The following is a 24,704-nucleotide window of genomic DNA, read 5'->3' on the forward strand; positions in this document are numbered from 1 at the left end:
TTGTTTTGAGTACTGCTATAATGATTCTGGAGTTACTACGCGTTATTTCATGCTCTCCTATTTCAAAACCACAAGCACCGAGAAATGTTTAAAGCGAGGTCCCAAAAATAAATTACAATATCTTATTTTATTTAGATTTTTAAACATCTAATTTCGACAGTTGCTTTACGATAAGTTCGTATGGAACCAATCAAGATTACAAAAGAAAGATATTAAGATAAAACCTATCAAAGAATATCGTGCGTAAATCCGCACGAAAGTTAAAATGTTGAATATAAAAACTCATTTTTTCTTAAGTAACAAAAAAAATCATACATAATTAGAGTCAATTCATAATTGATCTTAAGTCGTCTATAGAATATAGACCAGTTTTCTATTTAACATGTAATTGAAGATGCTACATTTAAAAGTAAGTTATAATAGCGCGTGTAAGGGTAAGGAGTTGTTGAGGCGGCGAGTGATGTGTGATGGAACGACGCTTTCAGGAAAGAGCCCGACCTTGAGCTGGAGGGTCTCCTGAAACGTCACTACACCACCGTCGAGTTTTTTCAGGGTACAATGATGAATGCCGTCGACCTTGAACGAGTCAAGGTTAGAGTAAGACCGAATAGTGCAGGCATTAGTAGCACGGCCCTGTTTATTATCGATACGCGTCGACGTCGATCAGTATTTTTTATTTATATGCATAATAAAAACTTTTTTATTCCGTAAAGATACCATAGTCACAGTAGGAGTTTTAAACACTCGAGTAAATTTATCTTGGTTCTTTGCAATCATCGCTTGAGAGGCGGGAAGACGACGCAGCGGCGCAAGCCGCGGCGCCGCCTGCCCCCCGCACCGCCGCGTATTTTGTTACCTAGCGTGCATGGTACAGTCGGTCGCTAGGCCGACCGGCGGCGACCGGCCACCGACACCGACGCTCCTAGCTAACTAACAGTTGATGGCAGGAAACCACCTGACCTGGAGCTTGAAGGCCTGTTCAAGAGACACTTTACTACCGTGGAATTCTTTCAAGGCACCATTATGAATCCAATCGACCTGCAGAGGGTGAAAGTAAGTAGCGCCACACTGTGGATATGCGATTGATCGTTTTTTGGGCGTGGTGTCGGTTTGAAGCTGTGCAGACTATCCTTCCTATAGACTAGAGCAATGCTCGTTCGTTGACCTCGCTGAGAGGGTGTTCTTTCCGAGTGTACGGCTACCTTCTCCTGTCATGACGTGTTGGAGGCTGTTTGTGAGTGTCTCTGCTGCTGTCTCTCCCTGTCCCGGCACGGCACGCCCGCGCGCCCGCGCTCTCTCTGTCTGTCTGTAACTAACTACTGGGTGTTGTTTGCGTTGCTCACCTCGTGTTCATACTCTAAACAATCGATATTGACTTCACGAAATTCGAATCGGTTTACACGATTATTGTAATTGGCATTAATGGCAGCCGAAGAAAGAGTATCCATTTCAAAATTCGCTTTCACGAGTAGTTCAAATTAACCGATTGTCGATATTGTCGAGTGTTTATGGTGAGTTGTCTAAGTGTCGCATGGCTTGTGAGCTCCTTAGACTATACTAATAGTGTGCATGCTTGGTTTTTCCACTGCGTTCACTACATGCCTTGAAAATGAACACTACACGTTAAAAAATTGATATAAATTTTTGAGCACCACATCTCCAATCCACTTTGGTAGAGATTGTGGTAAGCACTGTCTTGTAATTTAATAAGATAAAAAGAATGTTGAACACCTTATTGTTGTCGTAGTGGTCATTTCTCACTGGTTATTTGATTGTTTGCCATGCGAATGCCCCTTCACGCTTCGAGTAAATTTGTTATATTGCATGATCGTGTAAGAACAAAAACTCATATGTACTAAATGTAAATAATTGTATAATATAATAGCTCATTGGTTCCTGTGTAAAAGGATTTATTTGACGTAAGTTTAAAGCCTCCAAATGTAATCAAGGTCCAAACTTTTAAGGTCATCTAATTATTTTAATTGTCCAGGTAAATATGATTGAGAACATATTAACACATATTAAAGTAACAAAACTAAAGAGATAGCTCTCGAAGCCAAAAGATCTAAGAACAAAACATTTCAATGGACAATTTTTTGGGTAATGTCTTTAGCGGGTATGCGTACTTTGTATTAAATCCGTTCTATAACGATGCGCCTTAACCGATTCAATACTTTATCGAATTCTTTATTTGTGTTCGAGTTATGTTAAAAATCATATTTTTTATTAACTTTTCGTATATTTAGGTTCATGAAGCGGATGCATGTTTGGTGCTAGCGAACAAATACTGCCAGGACCCCGATGCGGAGGATGCCGCTAACATTATGAGGGTCATCTCTATTAAGAATTATTCAGATGACATCAGAGTTATTATACAGCTTATGCAATATCACAACAAGGTATGATTCCAATATAATACCCAGAATTTGATACACATAAGTTCTCTTATGCCTGATGTGCCAACTCTATTTACCGGATAAGATAAAAACATTTAATTGACTAACAATTTGCACCAGCTGATTTGCTCACGTTCCTAAAAATAATAGGAAATTTAAAAAAATCAGCCAATGTAATACGATTAACGTAGACCTTTTTAAAAATAAAACTGAATGTCGGGCATAGCCATAATGCCTACAATGTTAGATTCGCGTTTATTCAGTAGTTTTTGAATTTAATTACAACGAAAATGAAACAATTCTTGTGTTTTAATAGTATAAAATGAGAATTTCAAAGACTTCTCTGAGATTTACTGTTCCTATTTAGTTTATGAAGTAATGTTTTCTTCAATTGATATAATTTTTACTACACACATTAGTTATTTATCTTCCAGGCGTATCTACTGAACATACCGTCGTGGGACTGGAAGCAGGGCGACGACGTGATCTGCCTGGCGGAACTCAAGTTGGGCTTCATCGCGCAGAGCTGCCTCGCCCCGGGCTTCTCCACGATGATGGCTAATCTCTTCGCCATGAGGAGTTTCAAAACGGTTAGATTTGTTTTCATAATGTTTATTCAATATAATACTGGCGGTCAAATACTATAAATAAAGAAATAAAGCATATTCCGCACCCCAGGTCCCTGACCTTGACTATGTTAGGGGAACGAGAGGGCGGCATAGCGCCGCCCAAAAAAAAAATATAATACTGGCTGGTTGGAGTTTATGTGACAGGGTTATATCACGTTCAATTCTTTTGGTGGATATTTCTCATAAAGAAAAATATTTTAAATGAACTTTAAATTAAATTTTACACAGTAATGCTATCAAAAGCGGGAGGTATTGCAACATTAGGTTTAAATTTCTTTCCATTCAAATGTAGGTTATGCCAAATTGTTTTTATATTTGTTCCTTTCCTTTGGTAAATTTATGTATATTCGAAAAGATATTTGGTTAAAATTACCATTTATCATGGAAAGCAATATAAAAAATGAGCTGCTCATTTTATTGTACGCGGTATCTTTTCGAATATATCAAACTGAAGGCATTGTATGCGGAATTTCCACAGTCCCAGGACATGGCTATATGGACTAATGACTACATGCGAGGCACGGGCATGGAGATGTACACCGAGACACTGAGCAGTACCTTTATCGGGATGCCGTTCAAACAAGCGGCAGAGTAAGTGAGGGCGCTTGCGGTACTGTGCCGAGGTGTGGCGGTACCGCGGCTGTGTTGCTGTTTGCACTCCAGTGTTACAATCCACATCCATTACGCTGCTCGAAGGACGAACGACATCACCGACTAACAAAGCTTTATCTCCTATACCCTTTAACATTTCTTTCTTTTTTAATTTGCCGGCTTCTCTGATTTTCTCCTCTCAAGTCCATTCGAGTTTAATAGGAAAACTAATCTAGGTGAAGCGAGTTTGCAGTTACAAGAAGTTAGGGTCGGTTGAATCTTCCCGGTGGCTTTAACTAACTCGGCACGAGCTTTAGTATCCCATTCGTTGATTGCAGTCCCCCGACACGCAAGCTTGGCAGAACGATTATCTCCAAGGTACGGGCTGTGAGATGTACACGGAGACACTGTCGACCTCCTTCACGGGGATGAGCTTCCCGCAAGCGAGCGAGTAAGACAGCCCGATTGGCCTCTCAACCTGCACCCTAGTCGATGTGTGCCCTTATTATTACTAGGCGGTGAATGCATTAACCACATTAGAATTTATGGACAATTTCTCACAAAAGTAGCTAATTCTAGATTCAAAGTTATTAACGTACAGTGTGTTATATTAATTTTAGATTAATGCATGTTAGAAATGGAAATTGGATTTGGACGAAATCATTAGCACATGTAGTGTCATGTAAGCTCGAAATATTTCTGAAGAATTTTTATAAAATCATTAAATTCATAAATTTTTATCATCATAATTATATTTGAATGATAATTTTTAAGACGGATGAAACGAGGTAAGCTTGTTTGATATGAAAAAATAATTATCGCATCATTAATATTTGCAACCAGAGAAACTGTAAGGCGCAAATCATTACCTAAAACCTAGCATTCACACGGTCACCTTATCATGTTCAAACTTACTTTTATGATTGTTCCTAAAAGTTGGAATTTATTATTGTAATTTGCGGTTTAAAACTATCCTGAACGTACCGTTCTTAAATTATCCCATTTTGTACAATTTTGATAAACCAAAGCCCATAAATATAAAAATAAGACCTAGAATGTTGTCTAAATTACTAATACAAATAACTAATCGTATACAAATATAAAGTCTTAATGGATACTATCAATTATTTTATCTCTAACCATTCCTTCACTGTTAATATTCTTAATTTCTCTCGCTTGAGTTTTTGCTATTTCCTTTTTTATATCTCCGCACATCATTATCATCAATTGATTCTAGATTTTTCCAGCTTTATTGTGCATGTTTGGAATGATTTTAATCAATGTGATTCTAGAAGTGGGTTTCACTCTTGAACGCTCTTGCAGAAACATACTGTAGACCCTTTCATTCTAATTCAATGAAATAGCAATATACTTTTCTGCGAGTGTTTAGGCAGAGTACTCACAGTATTATTGTTGTTGCTATTTCAAGTTTTAACACAAAAGACAATGGTACATTTTGAATCCTGATTGTTAAAAGCTTTTTGTCTGTACTTGGTTTGAGATTTTACATCTAATAATTCATTAAACTAAAGATTTCTCTTTAAATAAAATCTCAAGCTAAATTCTTAAATAGTTCATCATTGTAGTTGTTGTTAAATGTTTCGTTTAAATTTCCATTTTCTCTATGTGTTGGAAATATGAAGTAGATCATAATGGTACTAATTATGCAGGATGTCTGGAAAAGACTAGTACAATAGTAGACCAAAGATGCTATGGTCCAAAATATAACGATTTAACCAAACTTAACACAATCCAAATTTCCGCATATCCTGTATAGGATAATGTGTTTAAGTAAAAGAACCACAATTCAATGGGTTAAGGAGGTGAAGTATGCATGTTAATAATAATTTTTCAAAATAAAAATAGCCAAAGCAGTTCTTTAAGAACATTAATAAAATATGTAATCAGACGTGAAAGATTTCATGCGGCTCCATAAATATGTATGGATCAGAACAGTTAAATCAGTGATACGTAAAGTGGTCTAAGTTGATTCCTTTGGTGTCTTCGCGACACACGACGGGTAACAAAAGCAAGAAATACAGTTTCAAAGAATAAGAAGTCTTGTACCAGGGCATTATCGAAACCAGTAATATATCGAAAAAGGTGTTCAAAAAAGTCTGACAATCTCTGAATATGATACTAATAAATCATATTGTTTGCTGCTAGGTTATGTTTCACGAAACTAAAGTTGCTGCTATTGGCGATCGAGATCAAAGGGGAAGAAGGCGCAGACAGCAAGATTTCAATCAACCCTCGCAATGCCAAGATCCATGCTAACACACAAGGATTCTTTATAGCACAGTCCGCTGATGAGGTTAAAAGGTAATCATTTGAATTCTTTATTTAATACTGATAAAAAAAATGGGACCCATCTGCAAGCACTTCCTTTCGATTAAAATAATTTTGTAACAAAATCGGACCACTAGGTGCGGAGCATCGCGGTAACACACATAAAAAACAGTCGAATTGATAACCTCCTTCTTTTTGAAGTCGGCTATAAAAGTTTTAATGATAAATTCTTAAACTTAAAAGTTAAATTAAAGTACTATTTGTCGATCCAAATCACGAAATATGAGTCACTGCAAATAGAAATAGGGTTATTTTATGTCGCTTAACTTGACTTTACTTTAACATTTGTCTTTTTGCAGGGCGTGGTATTATTGTAAGGCTTGTCATGAAGACATCAAGGATGAAACTCTTATCAAGAAATGCAAATGCAAAAACTGTAAGATCTATTGTATTATTACGATGTTTCTATTTTCCTTCTGAATATTACCTACTATAAGAGATACTTTAAAAACTAATTAATATACATGATAAGCGTAAAAATTTAACTATCCCTTACAAATAATTCTGTGACATACTTTCTAGGGAACATACTCTTCAAGCCACAACTTCTATGTTTGAGCAGTCACAAAGTGTAACACATTTGTAATTAAATAACTTTTAATATATCGATGTAATCACATACACAGTAGGTTCTTTCCACAGCCAATTTATGAAAACACACTGTATTTTATATGTGAGACATTAACGAATTCGGCTAAACTTTTAGTGACCGCACACCAGCGGAAGGTCGGAGCCGACATAGGTAACTTGCACCACACCTAACCCTACAGATTGACGTTTTCCATTTTTTTCGTGTCTATAATTTTGAGTTGCTTTAGTGGTGTTGCGTCCGTACCGCACAGACTGGATCGGTTGCAAGGCGTGCTCGTTCACATTAAATATCTAGCGATCATTGTATGCCCGCTCGTGAACCGACATCGGCACATTACGATAAAGCACTCCGACACCTTACCATCCCCTCGCCTTGCCTTATCAGACCCAGCAGCTCTGTTTTGTTCGGCATTGAGAGCGTTTAGTGCATCATACAATGTTATATAAACACGACAACATTAGGCAATACACTAATACGATTTTAATCTCTGACAAACTTAAAATTGGCTCACAAATGATTAGATATAAATTGCTATGGTGCACTTCAGAGCCCGGCACAGGCAGTATTGCATGTATCTGATATAGTAGAGTTGACAATGGTAAATTGCAATTTTGCACCTCATTATTCCAAGAACACTTAGATCGAACGTTTTCTGTTGCCATCGATCCACGAAAGCATGTCTCAGAAAATTCCGAGTGAATAATAGCAAACGCTAAAGATGCCCCGATATCAACGAGCTTTGTGGAGCAAATGCTTTTAGATCGGTTCCAGCTTGTCTGTGCTAATGAGAGTGACTAACTCATGAACTATCGAGAACCCCGGTCGCATCTCATACTCGTATCATGGATGAATCTGATGGGATCAACTGAATTTAATATATTTGTTCTATTTGGTCCCGTTAAATTCGAATCATTAATATTTCTTCAACTCTAACGTTAGGGCTGAATCGACCGTACGTTTGTGTCAGTTTTTGGATTTTTACAGATGTCGGAATGATGATGATGCAGTCCGGAATGGTGAAACAAAACCTTAATACATATCGAGATTGCATCGACGGTACGAACGAAACGCGCGCTCTAACCATACCGTACCCAACACGTACTAGTTTGCTAGACTAATAAACGCTCTTAATTATAACTTTGGTTTATAGTACGCTAATTCACAATAATCGGTACACGCAATTGGAATATCAGGCAGCGCTAAAATATCACATCTGTATTAACTAAACCGCTTACTCCACAATAACAACACAAATGCTCGATTTAGGATACTTATTAAGTTCGACTTTGATTACTGAAATATTAATGCTTTTATTTGCTTATAATTATTGTTTAATGGTGATTTAAGGCAATCAATGCGAGCTTTAGTAATCAAAGGAGCCGTTATAAAATAATTTTGTGAGGCAGAATTAATGAAAGACGCTCAGCTTTGCATCGCTGTCTATATAAACGTCTATAATTTGCGTTGTCTACCGGATATATATTAATATAAAATTTAATTAATAAAAATTTAATATTAAAAAGTATTGTTTCTCGGTTCAGTGGCGACATTCAGGAAAGGCGTACGAGCCGTCCAGATGGTCGGAAGGGCAAGTACGTAATACTTTGTGTAACATTCAATGTCAATGTGTTGTGACGCGCATCGCGGTGGCGCGGCTCCTAGACTATAGCGAACCGTGACATCATTATTGTCTTGTCCACGTTATCTATGTGCATTTATAAAACGATTAGATGTCTCTTTAGCAAATGTAAAAACGAGACACGATGTGTTGTATGAGTTTGATGTTGTTTTTATTTTGATCAAATATTTATAGGTGTATTTTATATATTTAAATTTTATACTGCATCGATAGAAATTCTGATATTGATGTTGTGAAATGTTTATTCGCTTTTAATTAATGTTTTTATTTTATTTATCTAATTATCATTGGCCAATTTAGGGTTCGTTTTATAACAATTAGATGGCCCGACATCGATAGTATCGTAAGGATTACAGGCTGCCCAATGCGTCAGTGCTCGTCGATACTCATGGTATACCGACATCGTCACTTTGTAAACTGTCCGATCGTCTCCATTAACTTTTAGCAAGTCATTTCTACGATAGTTAGCTTCAAATTCTGTCACTTTCTATATTCATCACTTTATCACTGATGCCAGTAGTGCCATTTAAAACGTTGATTAAAAATATATATTTCACCGCAAACATATAGTACATATAATATGCCTAACAAATAGATATATTTATGTTGAATGTTTTAATCTATTATGTGTGTTAGTTGCATGGGAATGTGTTGTGTAGTTTTTGTGTAATATGCTACTTTTGTAATACTAACTTATTTGATGTTTTTATAAATAATTGTGATAATTAATGCGGATTCACTTTAAAATTTTATGTAAATTTGTAAAAATTTCATTTAAAAATATTTTTAATTTAGTTCAATAACTGTGTATACAGTAAACAGTAATATTGTTATTAAAATTTCATAAGCAAAAAAAGTACAATATATTTAACATTTTAAAATAAATTTTTTAAAAATAAATTTTATTAACTTTTGGAATTTTTCACCCTATTAGTATTTTAATGTAAATAATAAAGTGAAACCGAACATACTACGTACTTCATGCATACGATATATGACGTACGTTCAGTGGTCACGAGCTGTATATTTGCGTTTGTATGTATATCAGTCGAGTGTTGTATCGGAATGCGAAACTGTGCTGATGTTTTGCAGATGACCACCATCCTCCCCCCACCTTCACGCCGCCAGAGTTGCCCAAGAAGGTCCATGTTCGAGGTACATCTCAGACTCAACGACTGAGTGGTTTTTTTAATTTTATTTTCTTGTCATCGGCCCTCACGATACAGCCAGCGTTGTGCTTTATCTGATATAAAAAACGAATTGCACTTAGTTGCTTTAACACGCCTTTTCACTGAGCACTTTAGGCTTCGAGAGCCTTTCTATCCAGATTTTCGCTTTCATCAAGCATGATCCTGGCTACAACCGTAGATACCATAAGCTCGCTTTAAAGCGACTGTTCCAACTTTAAAAGTTTATTTCCAAATAATCCCTAGTCTATCGCAAAAAAAAATAGTTATCTCACTTTTGCATCACTTCCTTTTAACAAACTGTTATAAAATTGTGAAAGTTTCGAGAAATTATGCTTCTTGGTTAACTCTAATGCGGACATGATCATCATTTCTGGTTGGTATTCCTGTGCTAAGCATTGGAAACATCTTGTAGTGTGTGTCTTCCTTTGGTTTATGGTAACCCTTTGAATGCATCTTATTACGCTTTTGTTGTAGAAACTAACAATAATTCTAACAAATTCAATATTATGTTTATTTTTGACGCTAACGGCTTTTAATAAATCGATATGAATATTGCTCTTCAGGTGAAGTCGCAAGAGAAAGAGGTGAAGATATTAGTTGTAAGTATATAATTTATTAATATATATACATATTATTCTTTAATTTCCAGCAAATCTATATATATAAAAGAAAGTCGTGTTAGTTACACTATTTATAACTCAGGAACGGCTCAATCGATTTGACTGAAAATTGGTGGGCAGGTAGCTTAGAACTAGGATACGGACATAAGAACTTTTTTATTTTGTGTGCATTTTTTTATTACGCGCGGACGGAGTCGCGAGTAAAAGCTAGTTTAACATAATTTCCACCAAATTGATTTGTAACAACGTAATTGATTTTAAGTAAAATTACCTTCAAATCAGTTCCTTTCTTTGTAATTCTACCGATTCATTCGACATAAAACGGATGACTACTAAAACACGATATTTTACGTGATATATTTAAACTAAAAACTATATAATACTGTTCATACTACATATAAGTTAATATATATTTGCAGTAATAAACCGCAACCATCGTAGTGCGGCGCCGAACGCTCTGCTGTCGCCGATGGCCAACCAGCTCGCAAATACAACTACGAGGCAAGTCAACAAAGTCAAGCCGAACGTCAACAGAGCGCCCCCGGACACGTAAGTATACAATACAATCTGTATACTGTATACAATACAATTTGTATACTGTATACAGCAGCGCTTATTGTCATTTTTTAATAAGAAGAAAACTGAAAGATGAGGACTGCTCTTCTTTTAGTTTTTAGCAATTTATGTTGTTTGTAATTCCTTACTTGTTTAATAAAAAAAAAATCAAATTAGGATATATTAATTGACATACACTACAATACATGTATAAGTTTAAATATTTATAGATCACCGATACAATGAATATATATAAAACGCATAAATCATCCAATGAATTCTTTAAGTTTAGGTTCATTTTTATTATTATAGGAAAGCAAGCACATCAATATTTAAAATGGTTCAGATTAAGCACATAAATATTAAATTATTATTGCACCAAAATATATTATTAAAAATAATACGATATTTATTTCATAGTTTAAATAACTTCAATATTAATTTGCGAATGATTTATGTAAATCGTGTTGCTAAATTAAACAAAATACATGTTTATTTTTATCTGAATTATAAATAAAAAAGAGAATATTTTACTTTATTACACATATTATGACGTCACCATTTCTCTGATTATAAGTTATCTGTCGCAGCTTTATACTGTCCTTCAATGTTTTGCTGTAAGAAAGTTTATTTTCAGCACAGTGTGCACGGCACTTAATAAAAAAAGATTATTTATCTGTACAATTTATTAGTATTATTATAATCTGTCACAGCCTGCAACCCCTTTGAAATAGAGTCGACCCTGTGTTTCAGGAATCCGCCAGAGCAAGATACCAATTACCAGGCGTATCATCTTGCCTACGAAGTGAAAAAGCTAATGTAATACCATTAAACAATATATCAGCTAGATATTTTTTATTATCCGTAGATTGAAAAAATTTAAATGCATTCAAAATAAAGAAATGAACATTTTGTTTATACGTAGTCAGTTAGTTAAGCTTGCTTCACATTTAATTTAGATAAAAAAAGTTTTTAATTTTTTTTTTATTCGACAAGTTTATTTTGCACAAAATTAAGCACAGCACTTTGTCTTAGTGTAAGCATGTTTTAGGCTATAAATGCTATTTTAGACATTTTATTATTTTACACTTTTTTACTCTTCTTTCCATCAGCTTATGAGTGACCAATCTTCACACTATTTACAAGGTTACACGTGACACAAGTGTTTTTCGATTCATCTTATTACAAACTAGCTTTTACCCGCGACTCCGTCCGCGCGGAATAAAAAATAGAAAACGGGGTAAAAATTATCCTATGTCCGTTTCCTGGTTCTAAGCTACCTGCCCATCAATTTTAAGTCAAATCGATTCAGCGGTTCTTGAGTTATAAATAGTGTAACTAACACGACTTTCTTTTATATAACTATCGTACTACTATCCTATTTACTAAATTTTTTTTCATACGGAAAAATAATCATATTATACAAAAATAAAATCACTAGAAAATATTTAATCTTTGACATCGGCAAATACGTGAAAGAAAAGATACATTTTTAGAAAAAGAAAAATGTATCTTTTTCTTAAAAGTAAAACATTTATCAAATTAAAATAGTAAAATTGGGATAAACGTTCAGAAACTTTCAAAACCCGAAAAACTAATACAAAAAGCTTATCACTTTTATGCCAAAGCTTATAATAGGAATTCATATATTTACTTAGAAAGTAACAATGCTTCAGATCTTAGACAAAACTTTTAACTACAGAAAAAGGTCAATAAGATATATAACGAATGTCGTCACTTTTACTCTAAAGAATGGTGTAAAAATTTATAATAACTAGATTTTAATATAGAATAGAAAAGAGCAATTTTAGCGAAAGCTTATTAGGTATAGACTAGTGGTAAGTAATTCAGCAATGAAATAGAAGATTGATTCTTCTATTATTATAAACTAGCTTTTACCCGCGACTCCGTCCGCGCGGAATAAAAAATAGAAAACGGGGTAAAAATTATCCTATGTCCGTTTCCTGATTCTAAGCTACCTGCTCACCAATTTTCAATCAAATCGATTTAGCCGTTCTTGAGTTATAGTGTAACTAACACGACTTTCTTTTATATATATAGATGAACCAATTATTTATATCAATCTTGTTTGTCGAAGTGAAATTTGATTTCCGTTCGAATGTCATCGTGGGTATCAATCGTCAAAACACTTTTACGACAGTGAAATTTCACGGATACGATTTTTTTTAAGAATAACGTAACCTTGATTGTTTTTTTTTAACTGTGTATGCAAAAATACTCCTAGGAACTAATTTTACCTTTGACAACTGAGATTGCATTAAACAGTTGCACTACAAACACAATTTTGCCATTATATTCTGGCAACACCAGTGTACAATTTACAACAAATTTTTCCTTTATACCACGCATGCGAATTAATTTAGTTGATTAAAAACTTTTTTCACCTTTACAAAATTATAAAAAAATATCAATAAAGTTATCTAAAGGTTGTGATGGAACGTTGAAAATAATGTAATATTTGTATTGACGTAGGCCGACGAGTCGAAGTAGTGGAGGCAATCAAAACAGCAACGGCGTGAGTTTACCAGCGGGTCTCGCGGACGACCAGTCGAAAGATTTCGACTTCGAAAAGACTGAAATGAAATATGACTCCACGGGAATGTTCCATTGGAGTCCTGCGAGAAACCTCGAAGATTGTATACTAGTGCGTATAAACTACTTTAATGTATACATGTATATTGATATATATGTCCTAAAAATGTAGGCACAAACAGATATTGCATATTTCCCTTTCTATTGGTATCTGGGTCTCATAGAAAATCAGAGCGAAATGAAATTTAATATTCCACGCAGCTAATTTCTTTTCTCTGTATTCCTTGTTAGTTCCGTTTGATAACAATTTATTCCATATTTGCGATATCAGATAATTACTTGATATTTTTCACCTTTACCCTTGCTAGTTTGCGTAGCGCAATATACAAGATACTTTTTGCTTAACAGGACAGAAATCAAGCGGCCATGACAGTGTTGAATGGTCACGTGGTGGTGTGCCTGTTCGCGGACCCGGACTCGCCGCTTATCGGGCTGAGGAACTTGGTGATGCCACTCCGGGCTTCCAACTTCCACTACCACGAGCTAAAACACGTTGTAATCGTCGGCAGCGTCGACTACATTCGGAGGGAGTGGAAGATGCTGCAGAATCTACCCAAAATATCGGTTTTAAATGTAAGCTGCAGTTTCTAAAGAATACTTCCAATACATAGTTTATTTTAAAAAAAATATATTTTTAATCTTTTTATTAGATATTCTGACTAACCCTCAGTCGACTTTTGAAGACGTATATCACATTAACTATCGCTAGCTCTGGAAACAATAACGTCATTAACCTTCCTTTCATTTTTTACCAGGGTTCTCCGCTGAGCCGAGCGGACCTGCGAGCGGTGAACGTGAACCTGTGCGACATGTGCTGCATCCTGTCCGCCAAGGTGCCGTCGAACGACGACCCAACGCTCGCTGACAAGGAGGCCATCCTCGCCTCGCTAAACATCAAGGCAATGACATTCGATGACACGATCGGCGTCCTGAGCGCGGGCAACGGCGCTGCGCCGCCACCGCAGGGCACCCCTGCAGCGCCCGTGCTGCTACAGCGACGCGGCTCAGTGTATGGTGCCAACGTGCCCATGATCACAGGTTAGTCGCCCTAATACATTGTAACTAATTCAGCAGCACAGATATACGAGTACATATGCTAGTTTGAGGGGTACATGGCCCACTGTAGACAGCTTTTTTTGTTACTCATGATATTTAAGTTTTTCAATATTATATACCTGTCCTCAAAATCTTACAGAACTGGTAAACGACAGCAACGTGCAGTTCCTGGACCAGGATGACGACGATGACCCCGACACGGAGCTGTACCTTACGCAGCCCTTTGCCTGCGGTACCGCCTTTGCTGTCAGCGTGCTCGACTCTCTGATGTCCACTGTAAGATCACCTATCACTCATCGTCAATTATCAACAACTGGCCCTTATTACACTGTTCGTCACGGGCGATACAAACAGCAATTTTCATCTTCCAGACGTACTTCAATCAGAACGCGCTGACGCTGATCCGGTCCTTGATCACGGGCGGCGCCACGCCCGAGCTGGAGCTCATCCTAGCAGAGGGCGCGGGCCTGCGCGGCGGGTATTCCACCCCCGAAAGCTTGGCCAACAGGTAATAGCAACCAGAAACGAAATAATTATTTTCTCTATCTCTTGTGAACTCTCACTTTACCACTTTAAAATGTTCCAGGGACCGTTGTCGAGTAGGCCAGATCTCTCTGTACGACGGTCCTCTGGCGCAGTTCGGCGAGGAGGGCAAGTACGGCGACCTGTTCGTGGCGGCGCTGCGCACGTACGGCATGCTCTGCATCGGTCTCTACCGCTTCCGCGACACCTCCTCCAGCTCGGACGCCAGCAGCAAGCGCTACGTCATCACCAACCCACCCGACGACTTCTGCTTGTTGCACACAGATCAAGTACGTCCATAAACTCTGTTTCTATCTATGTCCGTTCTATGATGCGTAACCGCTGTTGCGAGTACTGAAAAATACTTACCTTGAATTGTAAACCACCCGATAGTTTATAAACTATGTCTGACCTGCCAGGTCTTCGTGCTGATGCAATTCGACCCCGGTGTGGAGTACCGCGCGAGCAGGCGCGCGGGCGCAGCCGCCAAGGACGACGCCTCCTGACTATTGCTGTGCAGCGCCCTCACCGACGGGCCCTACTCCTACATCTAGAGGGCTCGTACCCACGGACAATCCTACCCAACCCAATCCACAAACCCTTGCAACCCGACTACGATTAAAAACGGTAAACATGTACGGATGCTGACTGACATAGCCGTATTTTAATACTGTATTTAATCGTAGCTGGATTTTTTTTTATTATTTCATTTGTATTAGATTTGTGTTACTGACCCAAAGGCTGTCAGAGACTCGCAGAGCCTAAAAACCTACTTTAACTTCCCTTATCCAAATTTATTTTGGCGTAGGTTAACAACAAATACTATCTATGCTGCACCTAAAACCCTTTTTATTTTATCTTCTGTCTTTGTAAAATTGGACACTGCACCGCTATCCTATATTATTTCTCTTACACTGGTCACAATATACTACTGCGTTTGGAGTCTCCAACAAAAAATTCAAAATTAAAAATATAAACAACACATAAAAAATATCTATTTTAAATCAAAATTACATGCAATACATAAATCCCGTGGACACATACAGGGGTGTTCTACAATTAAATTATGTAAAGAGCTTACAGAATTAATGTTTATTCTTTCAATGAGTAATGCTTAAATATTAATAAATATAGGTTTAAAAGATACTTATGTTGCACTGTCTGTGTTCACTGGATCAAATGACCACTGCACACTGAAAATTCTTATCTGGGTAGGTTCTCCGTTCTTATCGGACACATTAAAAAAATTAAGAAGGGTGTAATATTTCCATCTTTATGGTATCAAGCCTTTTAAACTTTTAATTGCAAGACAGATATTATTGATTTAAGGTACTGCATAAATCTATGACTTCTTTTTAAAACGTCCATTCCTTATTCTGTAGAATATTTTCACTATTCATGGTTAAGGATTTTTCTCGAATGCTAAATTTTAGTGAATATTATAAGCATTTAGTCATTGACTGATTGATGTATCGAAAAAAAATTATACATCCTCACTTTAGTATAATGTGATTTTATTGACATTAATTTTTAAGCTTCACACCTATCTTCATTAGGTTCTATAATTTATAGCTTAAGTCTTACTACTTTAAAATTACTTATTACAAATTTATTGCACGGTACAGTAGTGGCCTGCACACAGCTCCATTGCTCATGGTGTTGGTAACATTCAATTTATTTATAATCTGTAAGTAAATTTTGTAGGTTAGATTATCTGTAGCGGATGACATTTCTGTTTGCAGTCTGTGACATCATTTGTGGTCTGTGACTGCATCGTAAATGTCAACTATCTACAGTTTTATTTTATTCACCTTTTTAGTAATCTTATTTTTTAAATAAATATATATTTTTTTGTTTTTATTTTTGAGTTTTTTTTACACATTTTCCCAGCATCAAACCGGGGGATTGTCAAAGTGGACGTGATTAAAGGCGCTGCACATTAAACAAATGGACTGAAATTAATATTATAAATTGGAGTTAAAGTACGCCATTGCAGATAAGTTACGTGGTCAATAGGCAAATGGTTTTATATTGCGAGGAACGCTAAGTGCAAAGTGTAATTTTGCTGTTAATGTGTGATATTATTTTCGAAAAGTCATTGTTATTAAAAAGAAAATATGGCTTGTGAAGCCTGCGATGTATTTAGTGTTAACTCCCGGTGCTTTGACGATTGTGGACTCTTCATAGTTTATTGATTGTACTAGATAAGGTGAAACTTTAATTGACTGCGCTAGTTGAAAATATTTGGAACACAAAATACATAATGATCGCAGTTAATTAGAGTTCATTTTTTAGAATTTATTAGGTATTTAGTTATACGCCTCACCATTTTTATAATAATTTCTATGGATTCGCAATTTAGTAAATCGATAACACAATGTTTACTAACAAAACATATACAAGATGTTTGATGAATACGGAAATTCAGTAATATCGCATTAATCATAGATACACGCGTGAACACACGTCAAGTAGTACCTGTTGAAGTAATAAACGAAATTTAAAAATACCTCAAATAACGAATAGATATAAATTTCCCAGACTCGCCAATAGAATAATTTTAATTATCAAACACCCTGTATATAATGATATATCTCATGCTACATAGTAGAGAATCATGCCATTGTTCAAATAGTATAGGCAAAGCCGGCCTTAAATGTTAGGGTAATGTGGGTATTTTTTTTAAGTTTTCAAAATGTGTGTGCGTGTGTGAATTAAACTGCATTTCGGTCCAAAAGGAAAATATACTGATCGTAGTTTGTAAAGGAATTGAATGCAAACATACTGCCATATTTTTGTATAGTTCCGTAAAATAGTCCGTAAAACAAAAGTACCCACACGAGTACAAAACGAGGCCCAGGGGACAAAACACATGGACACGATTAATAAAATCATGAACACTAAATATATTGCCTTATAATAACTTAAGACCAGTGTTGCCAACGTGCAGCAGAATATAGATCCAATATAATATGTTAGCACAAAACAGATTATAAATGTGATCATTGTTATCGACTTTTAAATATTCTACACAATTATTTATCTTTATTGTTAAAAAAGGACATATATAAAACAAGAAAATCATATAAACTAAGGCTATAGATATTGGAAATTATTAATAATGTTGTGGTCGATGACTTAAGATTTAATGTTGCGTATGTATGCACATTTTTACGAAATTAAGGTAAAATAATACAACATAAATCAGCATAAATAAAATGGCGAATCGCTAAAACATTTAACGCAAATTAAACTTTGTGAAGGTTGTGCACTATAGCTTACATATTTATGTATTGTAATTGGTCTGTCCAAAGAAAATGTATACTAATTATAAAAGGTGGACTAATTAGGCCAAAAGAGGTGAGTTGTATGATGTGCCTCGGCTAAATCACCACCTCATACTTATATTAAGTTACATGTAATCGTTTAGTTTTAATCGAATTTCTTAGTGTACCATGCATGCCATTGGAGCCTATAGACGCCAAATTTGGTACCTGACGTATAGAGTACCGCTGCATTCGATAAAAAAAATTAAAAATTAAAAATATTTGCTAGATTGTTGTAAATAGTCAAATGTAATTTTGTATGTTACGTAAGAATTTTTGAAAGTACATCTCCTTTGCATTAAAATAGAACGTTACGGCTGCATTAAAGTTTATAATCTATACTAGTAAGTACTATCTTGTGTAGTTTGTTGTGAATTAGGCTTCTATATCACCGTATGCTAGTTATAGAATTCGGAGGTCTCATTGTAAAAATGTAAAATACACGCTAATAGGTATTTTGAATTATGAATGATATATTTAAGGTTAATCCTAAAAATGACAATTTTTCCTTTAATATTTTTATACAGCATTAAAAATATATATCGCAATTAAAAGTTTATAGAGGTGGGTCAGTGTGCAATTTAAAAATAGTCTAAATTGTATAATCGCCTTATCGAGAGAGAAAATAGCTGAGTCCTTCTGCGTGTCTGCTTGAGGTCTGTTACAATATTGTTTGTGCAATGTGTATGTTGGTCGGGTGTCTTGTGACTTTACCGTTGTTGCTAGGTGTATTATGGGCTGCCCTACGCGGCCCTCTCGCGGTCGAATTCGCAACTGACAATTTTTTGTCGTCTACCGTCGAAAAATTCGTAACATCTTCGATCGCCTTAAATTAAGATCTTATAGTCTATTAAATATAATAATTAAACCGATAAAGGGGCCTTCGGGCGTAAAAGTTATTTACTTATACCATCGATTTCCTTCGCATTTCATTTCTCAACACTTAAACACGATTTTAGATTCATATATTCTTATTTAGTGCACCGGCACAACCTTTTTTTTCATTCTTACGTCCTCAATTCGTTTTTTTCAATTCTCGTGGTGTGTTAGTTCCTGAGTTATTCTGTTTCGATTCAACGACGCCTTTCTCACAAGTCTGTGACGACGTGCGCGAAAAACATATAATAAATGCCTATTCGCAAACTTAGGTAGTACTAATTTCATGTTCTGTGTGCATTATATCCTAGATTTAACAACATTGTTGACTATTGCTAATAGCTTGAGGTTGTTGACGTTTTTAGAACAGAATGGTGAATTTTTTATGTATTATATACGTATGTAAAAGTCTTGCTCTATATTACGAATATTCGCTAGATCCTTTTTGTAAGCTGAATGCAATCTCGTGTTGTTACACATAGTCCTCTCTTAATTAAAGTAGTATCAATATATAATGATGGCTGTGAGGTAAATTATAACAATTTAAATTTATATTATGTAAAAATGAAATTAATAAAATAGGACTGGGAATAACCGCGCTACTGATCAGTTGTCTACCTGGATATCTTGTTTTGGATTGGCACTATCGAGTATTTATAAATTTACCATACTTCATCTACATCAAAAAAATCCAATAAATCGATTTACGATTTTAGGATTAATAGTAAATGCGCTAGATGGTGTCAAATCAAATACAATTTCAGCCATCTTGGCTTTTTGACATTTTGCGTCGCGGGTTGCCAATTTGGTAAAAAAAAGTTTGCCATAAATCTACAGCGATTATCTTTTATTCGCGAACACGTAATCGTTACCTTAAATACTATAATCACGTTCATAGATTGCATTTACACTTGCATTAAAATAATTTTCTTTTATTTGGCAACCCCAAGTAAATTCCAGCTCACAGCTTTCTTCGCATTTGCTCAATTATCTCGTGATCTTCACATCTTATGCATCAACATTAAAATTTACTGCTTTGAAAGCCATCTTTATTCGCTTAATGCTATCAAAGGGTTGTATTTTATGACTAAGTGAAGACTAAACTTTCCATGCATCTAATATTTCGATCACACCTTTAGTGATAGACAGGGAACGAAATATATACGAGCCGTTAATTCCAAGCAATAACATTACCATAGTAAGTACTTAAAAATCGATAATTTTTTATCAATTTTAAAGTACTGAAAAGCTGCTTAGATTGTATACTGAATGGAACGATGCCCTCATACTGCCGAATTGAGTCGTTGTTGGTGATTTAAACTTTAGTGAAGATTTCGCATAGTAAATCTACACTAAGTGTCTCCTTAGCGATCTCACGAATAGCAGCAGTTAGCCTGATTTGGTATAGACTCTAAGGAGTAAAGGATCAATAAGGCGCCAATATAAGCAACGCCATATATCCCACGTAATATTACATTAGCCTTGAGGTGTACACTCCAACAATTCTGACCGTCGTTATTAAATTGTACATGCCAATTCCATTCTTAATACCAAAAGTTATAAAGGTTATTATGGCTTGCACGGTTTTGAATGATAGTACGAAATGTTGCCGTGTGCACGGACACGGGAGTGCACGAAATCGATCTGTGGAAATGTAATATTGCCCGACTGTTCGTAATTTATCACACCACATGACAAATTATTTAATATTGTTGATGTTGATTGTTAATAAAATGCAAATAATGTAAATATCAAAATAAATTCTGTATTTGTATTTGACTATTATGTTTTATTTTCAGATTGCCCTCTTTCCTATTAAGACTCGTGTGCACTTTTTTTTTCTTTTAGGTAATTAAATTTGGACAGATCATAGACAATTTATATCAGTCAAATTATTACCATAGAGTTTTTTAAATAAATATATAACCTGTAGAAAAAAATAAATGTTTTTAATTGTATCAACAACGAAACAATTGTTTTATGCCTTAATATAACAATATTAATGATCTTCAAAGATAATGTGTATGACGTCATAAAATATTCATTCTTTGCAAATTACAGATTAAATATCTAGTTACAGTATCACAGATAAAAAATAATAAATGTAATATTAAATGCAAGTTGGTTACAGATATTGTGATACGATACAATTGAATATAATGATACTAAATATAAGACATATTAAGAAGATATGTTTTCAAGAAAAAAGTTACAATATTTTACGGAGTACATACAGTAGAACCTGGATAAGCATCATTCCAACGGACCGCGACATTTTTCTCGCTCATAATGGTTTCTATCCCAAGCATCTCGCTTATGGAGGTCGTCCGTCGGGACTGGATAATGACTCTCGTTTGTAGAGGTTTCTCGCTTATCAGACAAGCGAGACAAACATCGTGGTCCCTTAGACTCTCGCTTTTACAGGTTCGACTATACATGTGAGCTTGCATTGCTGGAACATGTGTATGATACATATACCAGCAATGCAATACAACATAAAATCCAAAATAAATTATAACAGTACAGATATTTTGAGAAAAAATGAGTGCCGCTAGCAAAATATAACATCTAATTTTAAAGTCTATAAAAAGAAGTGTTGATAAATTACGTAAAATATATACCAAAATAATTATTCTGGTTATTTTTTGCAAATGTCAAAATAAATTATTTATTCAATCGACACACACTGTAGTGTTAACACCCAATGACTAGAAAAAAGCACTTTATTTTTAACATGGTCTATTAAATTTAGTTTGAGTCTTCTTATATTTGCCAATACGTTTTTCTGACCCTACGCTGGCAATTTTACGTTTTTCCTCTTCCATAGACAATGGGGGAAGTGACACTTTCCTATTGCCATATGCATGTGGATTATTTCTCATCACATCAATAGGTGGTTCAGGTGTGTAAATCGGTTCTAATCTTGCTACCTCCCTGTGTCTTGCTGTGACAACCCTACCATTGTTGGATTTCCCATCAATGCTGTATTTCCCAGTGTCTAATGAAACAAAAGATTTTGCACTACCCCTTCCACCATTCACCGAAGAATCAGGTCGGTTTCCTCTCATCCAACGTGAAGAGGCAACTTCCGATCTTAAAATTGAATGTGTCTGCCTCTTTTTATACGGACTTCGTATTTGAATAGGTGTAATTTGTAATAGAGATGAAAATGTGTCTTCAAAGTCTGACTCTTCACCTGGTTTCGGGTAATAGGATATTTTCTCTCGTGTTATTCTCGGTTCATAGTCTACTGCAGAAACCCGGGGGGAGTTCTGCGGTGTGACGTCAGTGCTACTCTGTGACAGACGCTCCTCACTTTCGCTAAATTGCTCATAGTCACTGTAATGTACGGCAATCACCTCATCATGTTCATTCTGTCTATAATGTAACCTATTCTTTGGCAATGGTACAGCTTTACCAATGACTCTGAAATAATAAGAAATTATTTTAGTAATACATGCAAAAAAATCATTATCATAGAACAATCAAATTTAAATATATGAGAAAGGGAAATGAGTGAAAATACTTGAACATTCATAACATTAAACTAAACCACATTGTGAATAATAAAGGAGAACTGGTGAGGTGAATAATAATGGAAAACTGGATTTTAAAAAATACTTTACTAAATTTTACTATACAAAATCTCTGCTGAAACTCAATTTCTGTCTTGTACATTGGCTTCAATCAGAAATTTACACAATTCTATTAACTCAAATATACGTAAGTTATACAGTGCAACCTTAATATAACGTACCTCAATATAACGACTTCCTCGATTTAACAAATTTTTCGTAATCCCATAGAATTGTCCATAAGAGTCAATATAAAATATACCTTTACATTGCGAACATTCTTTGCGTACAACCTCTTTTTAACGAATTTTCAATTATCAAGAAAAAGTATTCATACCTCTTAATTAGAGGTAATTTTGCCAACCCAAAACCTTTATATAAAGTTTCCACCAATAATATAACTCTTAATCTTATAATGTGATTCATGTCTCGACATATTTCGACACGCTTTTGTTTGTACAGTAATCATTGTTGTTTTGATGGAAAGTAATGTAAACACCTCTGCTCGTCACTATTGTTAAAGATTTAAGCTAAAATGGTCGCAGAAAAGCGAAACATCATTAATTATGTTGACCAAAATCCCATGACGAAAAAATTAGACGTAGCTAATAAGTTCGGGATTCCCGCAAGTACATTGGCTACAATTTTAAAATTTAAAGATAAGTTTTCAGAAGAAAGTGGTTTGAATGTAAACAGTAAAAGATTAAAATCATGCGAGTTCAAAGACGTAGAGGAATGTGTGTCTTTTACCTCTTTATAACGAATTTTAGACCAATCTAACCTCAACATAACAGACCTCAGTTCAACGAATTACTTGATATTACGAATATTTTCTTGTTCCCCTCCGATTTGTTATATCGAGGTTGCACTGTAATAAGTTAGATGAGATGTAAAAATCTGTCGCAAGTTACCTGAGTTGTGGATGTAGCTGTCTCCATTGTCTACACTCCTCCAGCATGTGTGGTCTTGTAGTTTTTTCTCCATCTTCATTGTACAAAGTCCTCTCAATCTTCTCCCACTCTTCTTCCAATGTTTTTGTTGCAACTTCAGTGTTTCTTCTCAAAGCTGAACCGGCACTACTGTCGCTTTCTTCACTTCTAAAATCTGGAGTACCTGGGAAACACAACTAAGGTACATGTTCAACTATGAAAAAGCATTATCATCATCATTTTTATCAATCCAAGTCCATCCATTGCTGAAAATAGTCCTCCCCATTGATTGCCACAATGCGCAGTCCTATACCAAACGCATCCCATGCACAAATAAGTATGAGGTGTAATAATTTATTAGAAGTCTAAAATTAACACAAGTTATAGAGAAGTTGGAGATAAAAGTAAAATCCTACTTACATAATTAAAAATAGGCATATAAAAAGAAAAGGCGAAAAATATGACAATTGGGGGGATATATGGGATGGATCGCTTATGTGACACACGATCAAGGAATTGAAGACTGAAAATACGAGTGATAGATTGATTTGGAAGACGAAAACCTGTTGTGCTAACCCGGATCTGTGTGATAAGGAATATAATGAATAAACAAGTAGGAATTTCTTACCGGTTTCACTGTCAGATAAAAAATCCGAAAAGGGTGTACTAACTCTATCTAAACTTTCATCAGAATACGGCTTTATTTTAAATGATAAATCTATGTTTCTATTAACAAAGGCACCCGAATTCGCTGAGAGCGGGGGCAACTCTTGCACTGAACGATATCCACACTTTTTATGGCTTATATTTGGTAAGCAATCTATAAACTTGGCAATATTTTTCTCTCGAGCAGACAAAAAATTACGTGCCGACATAATCAAGGGTATGTAAAAATAAGTATTTTCAGATTATTCATTTTTTCTCGTGTATTTAACAAAATAATATTGTCCTTAGACACCAAAATATTTTCATTTCGTAATGTCCAAAATATTCGACACTTCCATAAAAACACAACTTCGACAACTTCATTTAATATTTATTTATCATTTCAAATTAGACAACCTGTCAAATCAAAGAGTATGAACCTGTCTCTTCAGAATTTTATTGTTGGTTTATTTTATAATAAGTTGTTAATTATTAGTCTAGGGGAAAACCGCAAATATGATAACAAAGAAAATGAAAATTTATGTATATTTTCCCAAAACATAATAAATGCAGCTTAATATACAGCTTTAAACTTTCCAGT

At 35.2% G+C, this 24,704-nt stretch overlaps 2 protein-coding genes across 16 annotated transcripts in view; one reads left to right on the plus strand and one right to left on the minus strand.

Annotated features, from left to right (window-relative positions):
- Window positions 1-15,813, plus strand: part of LOC106717894 (calcium-activated potassium channel slowpoke) — a 57,838-nt gene extending 42,025 nt beyond the window's left edge. For 3 of the 14 annotated variants that reach the window (XM_014511842.2, XM_045678931.1, XM_045678930.1), the window contains exons 9-26: window positions 948-1,053; window positions 2,247-2,399; window positions 2,831-2,986; window positions 3,504-3,616; window positions 5,783-5,938; window positions 6,265-6,341; window positions 6,672-6,707; window positions 7,542-7,613; window positions 9,289-9,351; window positions 9,950-9,985; window positions 10,426-10,555; window positions 13,055-13,226; window positions 13,523-13,747; window positions 13,930-14,212; window positions 14,370-14,506; window positions 14,602-14,738; window positions 14,817-15,042; window positions 15,172-15,813. In XM_014511842.2, coding sequence (XP_014367328.1) covers window positions 948-1,053; window positions 2,247-2,399; window positions 2,831-2,986; window positions 3,504-3,616; window positions 5,783-5,938; window positions 6,265-6,341; window positions 6,672-6,707; window positions 7,542-7,613; window positions 9,289-9,351; window positions 9,950-9,985; window positions 10,426-10,555; window positions 13,055-13,226; window positions 13,523-13,747; window positions 13,930-14,212; window positions 14,370-14,506; window positions 14,602-14,738; window positions 14,817-15,042; window positions 15,172-15,258 — 2,365 coding nt within the window. In that variant the 3' untranslated portion in view covers window positions 15,259-15,813. Of the gene's footprint in view, window positions 1-947; window positions 1,054-2,246; window positions 2,400-2,830; window positions 2,987-3,503; window positions 3,617-3,954; window positions 4,068-5,782; window positions 5,939-6,264; window positions 6,342-6,671; window positions 6,708-7,541; window positions 7,614-9,288; window positions 9,352-9,949; window positions 9,986-10,425; window positions 10,556-11,314; window positions 11,381-13,054; window positions 13,227-13,522; window positions 13,748-13,929; window positions 14,213-14,369; window positions 14,507-14,601; window positions 14,739-14,816; window positions 15,043-15,171 lie in introns of all 14 variants that reach the window. The other 11 variants (XM_045678932.1, XM_045678933.1, XM_045678935.1 and 8 more) reach the window with 9 other exon arrangements.
- A 5,268-nt stretch (window positions 15,814-21,081) lies between these two features.
- Window positions 21,082-24,463, minus strand: LOC106717846. Of its 2 annotated transcripts, none has more exons than XM_014511775.2 (3): window positions 24,087-24,463; window positions 23,441-23,633; window positions 21,082-22,380 (listed from the first exon to the last, which is right to left on the minus strand). In XM_014511775.2, the coding sequence occupies exons 1-3, from the start codon at window positions 24,331-24,333 to the stop codon at window positions 21,684-21,686; spliced, it is 1,137 nt and encodes a 378-aa protein (XP_014367261.2). In that variant the 5' UTR covers window positions 24,334-24,463; the 3' UTR covers window positions 21,082-21,683. The 2 variants fall into 2 exon arrangements, with proteins under 2 accessions (XP_014367261.2, XP_014367260.2); XM_014511774.2 differs by having other exon boundaries at window positions 23,441-23,642.
- Between the last annotated feature and the right edge of the window lie 241 nt (window positions 24,464-24,704).

This window comes from Papilio machaon, chromosome 8, assembly GCF_912999745.1.
Source record: "Papilio machaon chromosome 8, ilPapMach1.1, whole genome shotgun sequence".
In the NCBI taxonomy this organism is placed as follows: Eukaryota; Metazoa; Arthropoda; class Insecta; order Lepidoptera; family Papilionidae; genus Papilio; species Papilio machaon.

Bases quoted from the DNA above. Each gene is read 5' to 3' on its own strand.
- LOC106717846 (XM_014511774.2), bottom strand. From the start codon at position 24,333: ATGTCGGCACGTAATTTTTTGTCTGCTCGAGAGAAAAATATTGCCAAG. The intron at 23,643-24,086 runs GTAAGAAATTCC...TGTGTTTCCCAG, and splicing joins TTTATCTGACAGTGAAACCG to GTACTCCAGATTTTAGAAGT. The intron at 22,381-23,440 runs GTAACTTGCGAC...TTATTATTTCAG, and splicing joins CAGCTACATCCACAACTCAG to AGTCATTGGTAAAGCTGTAC.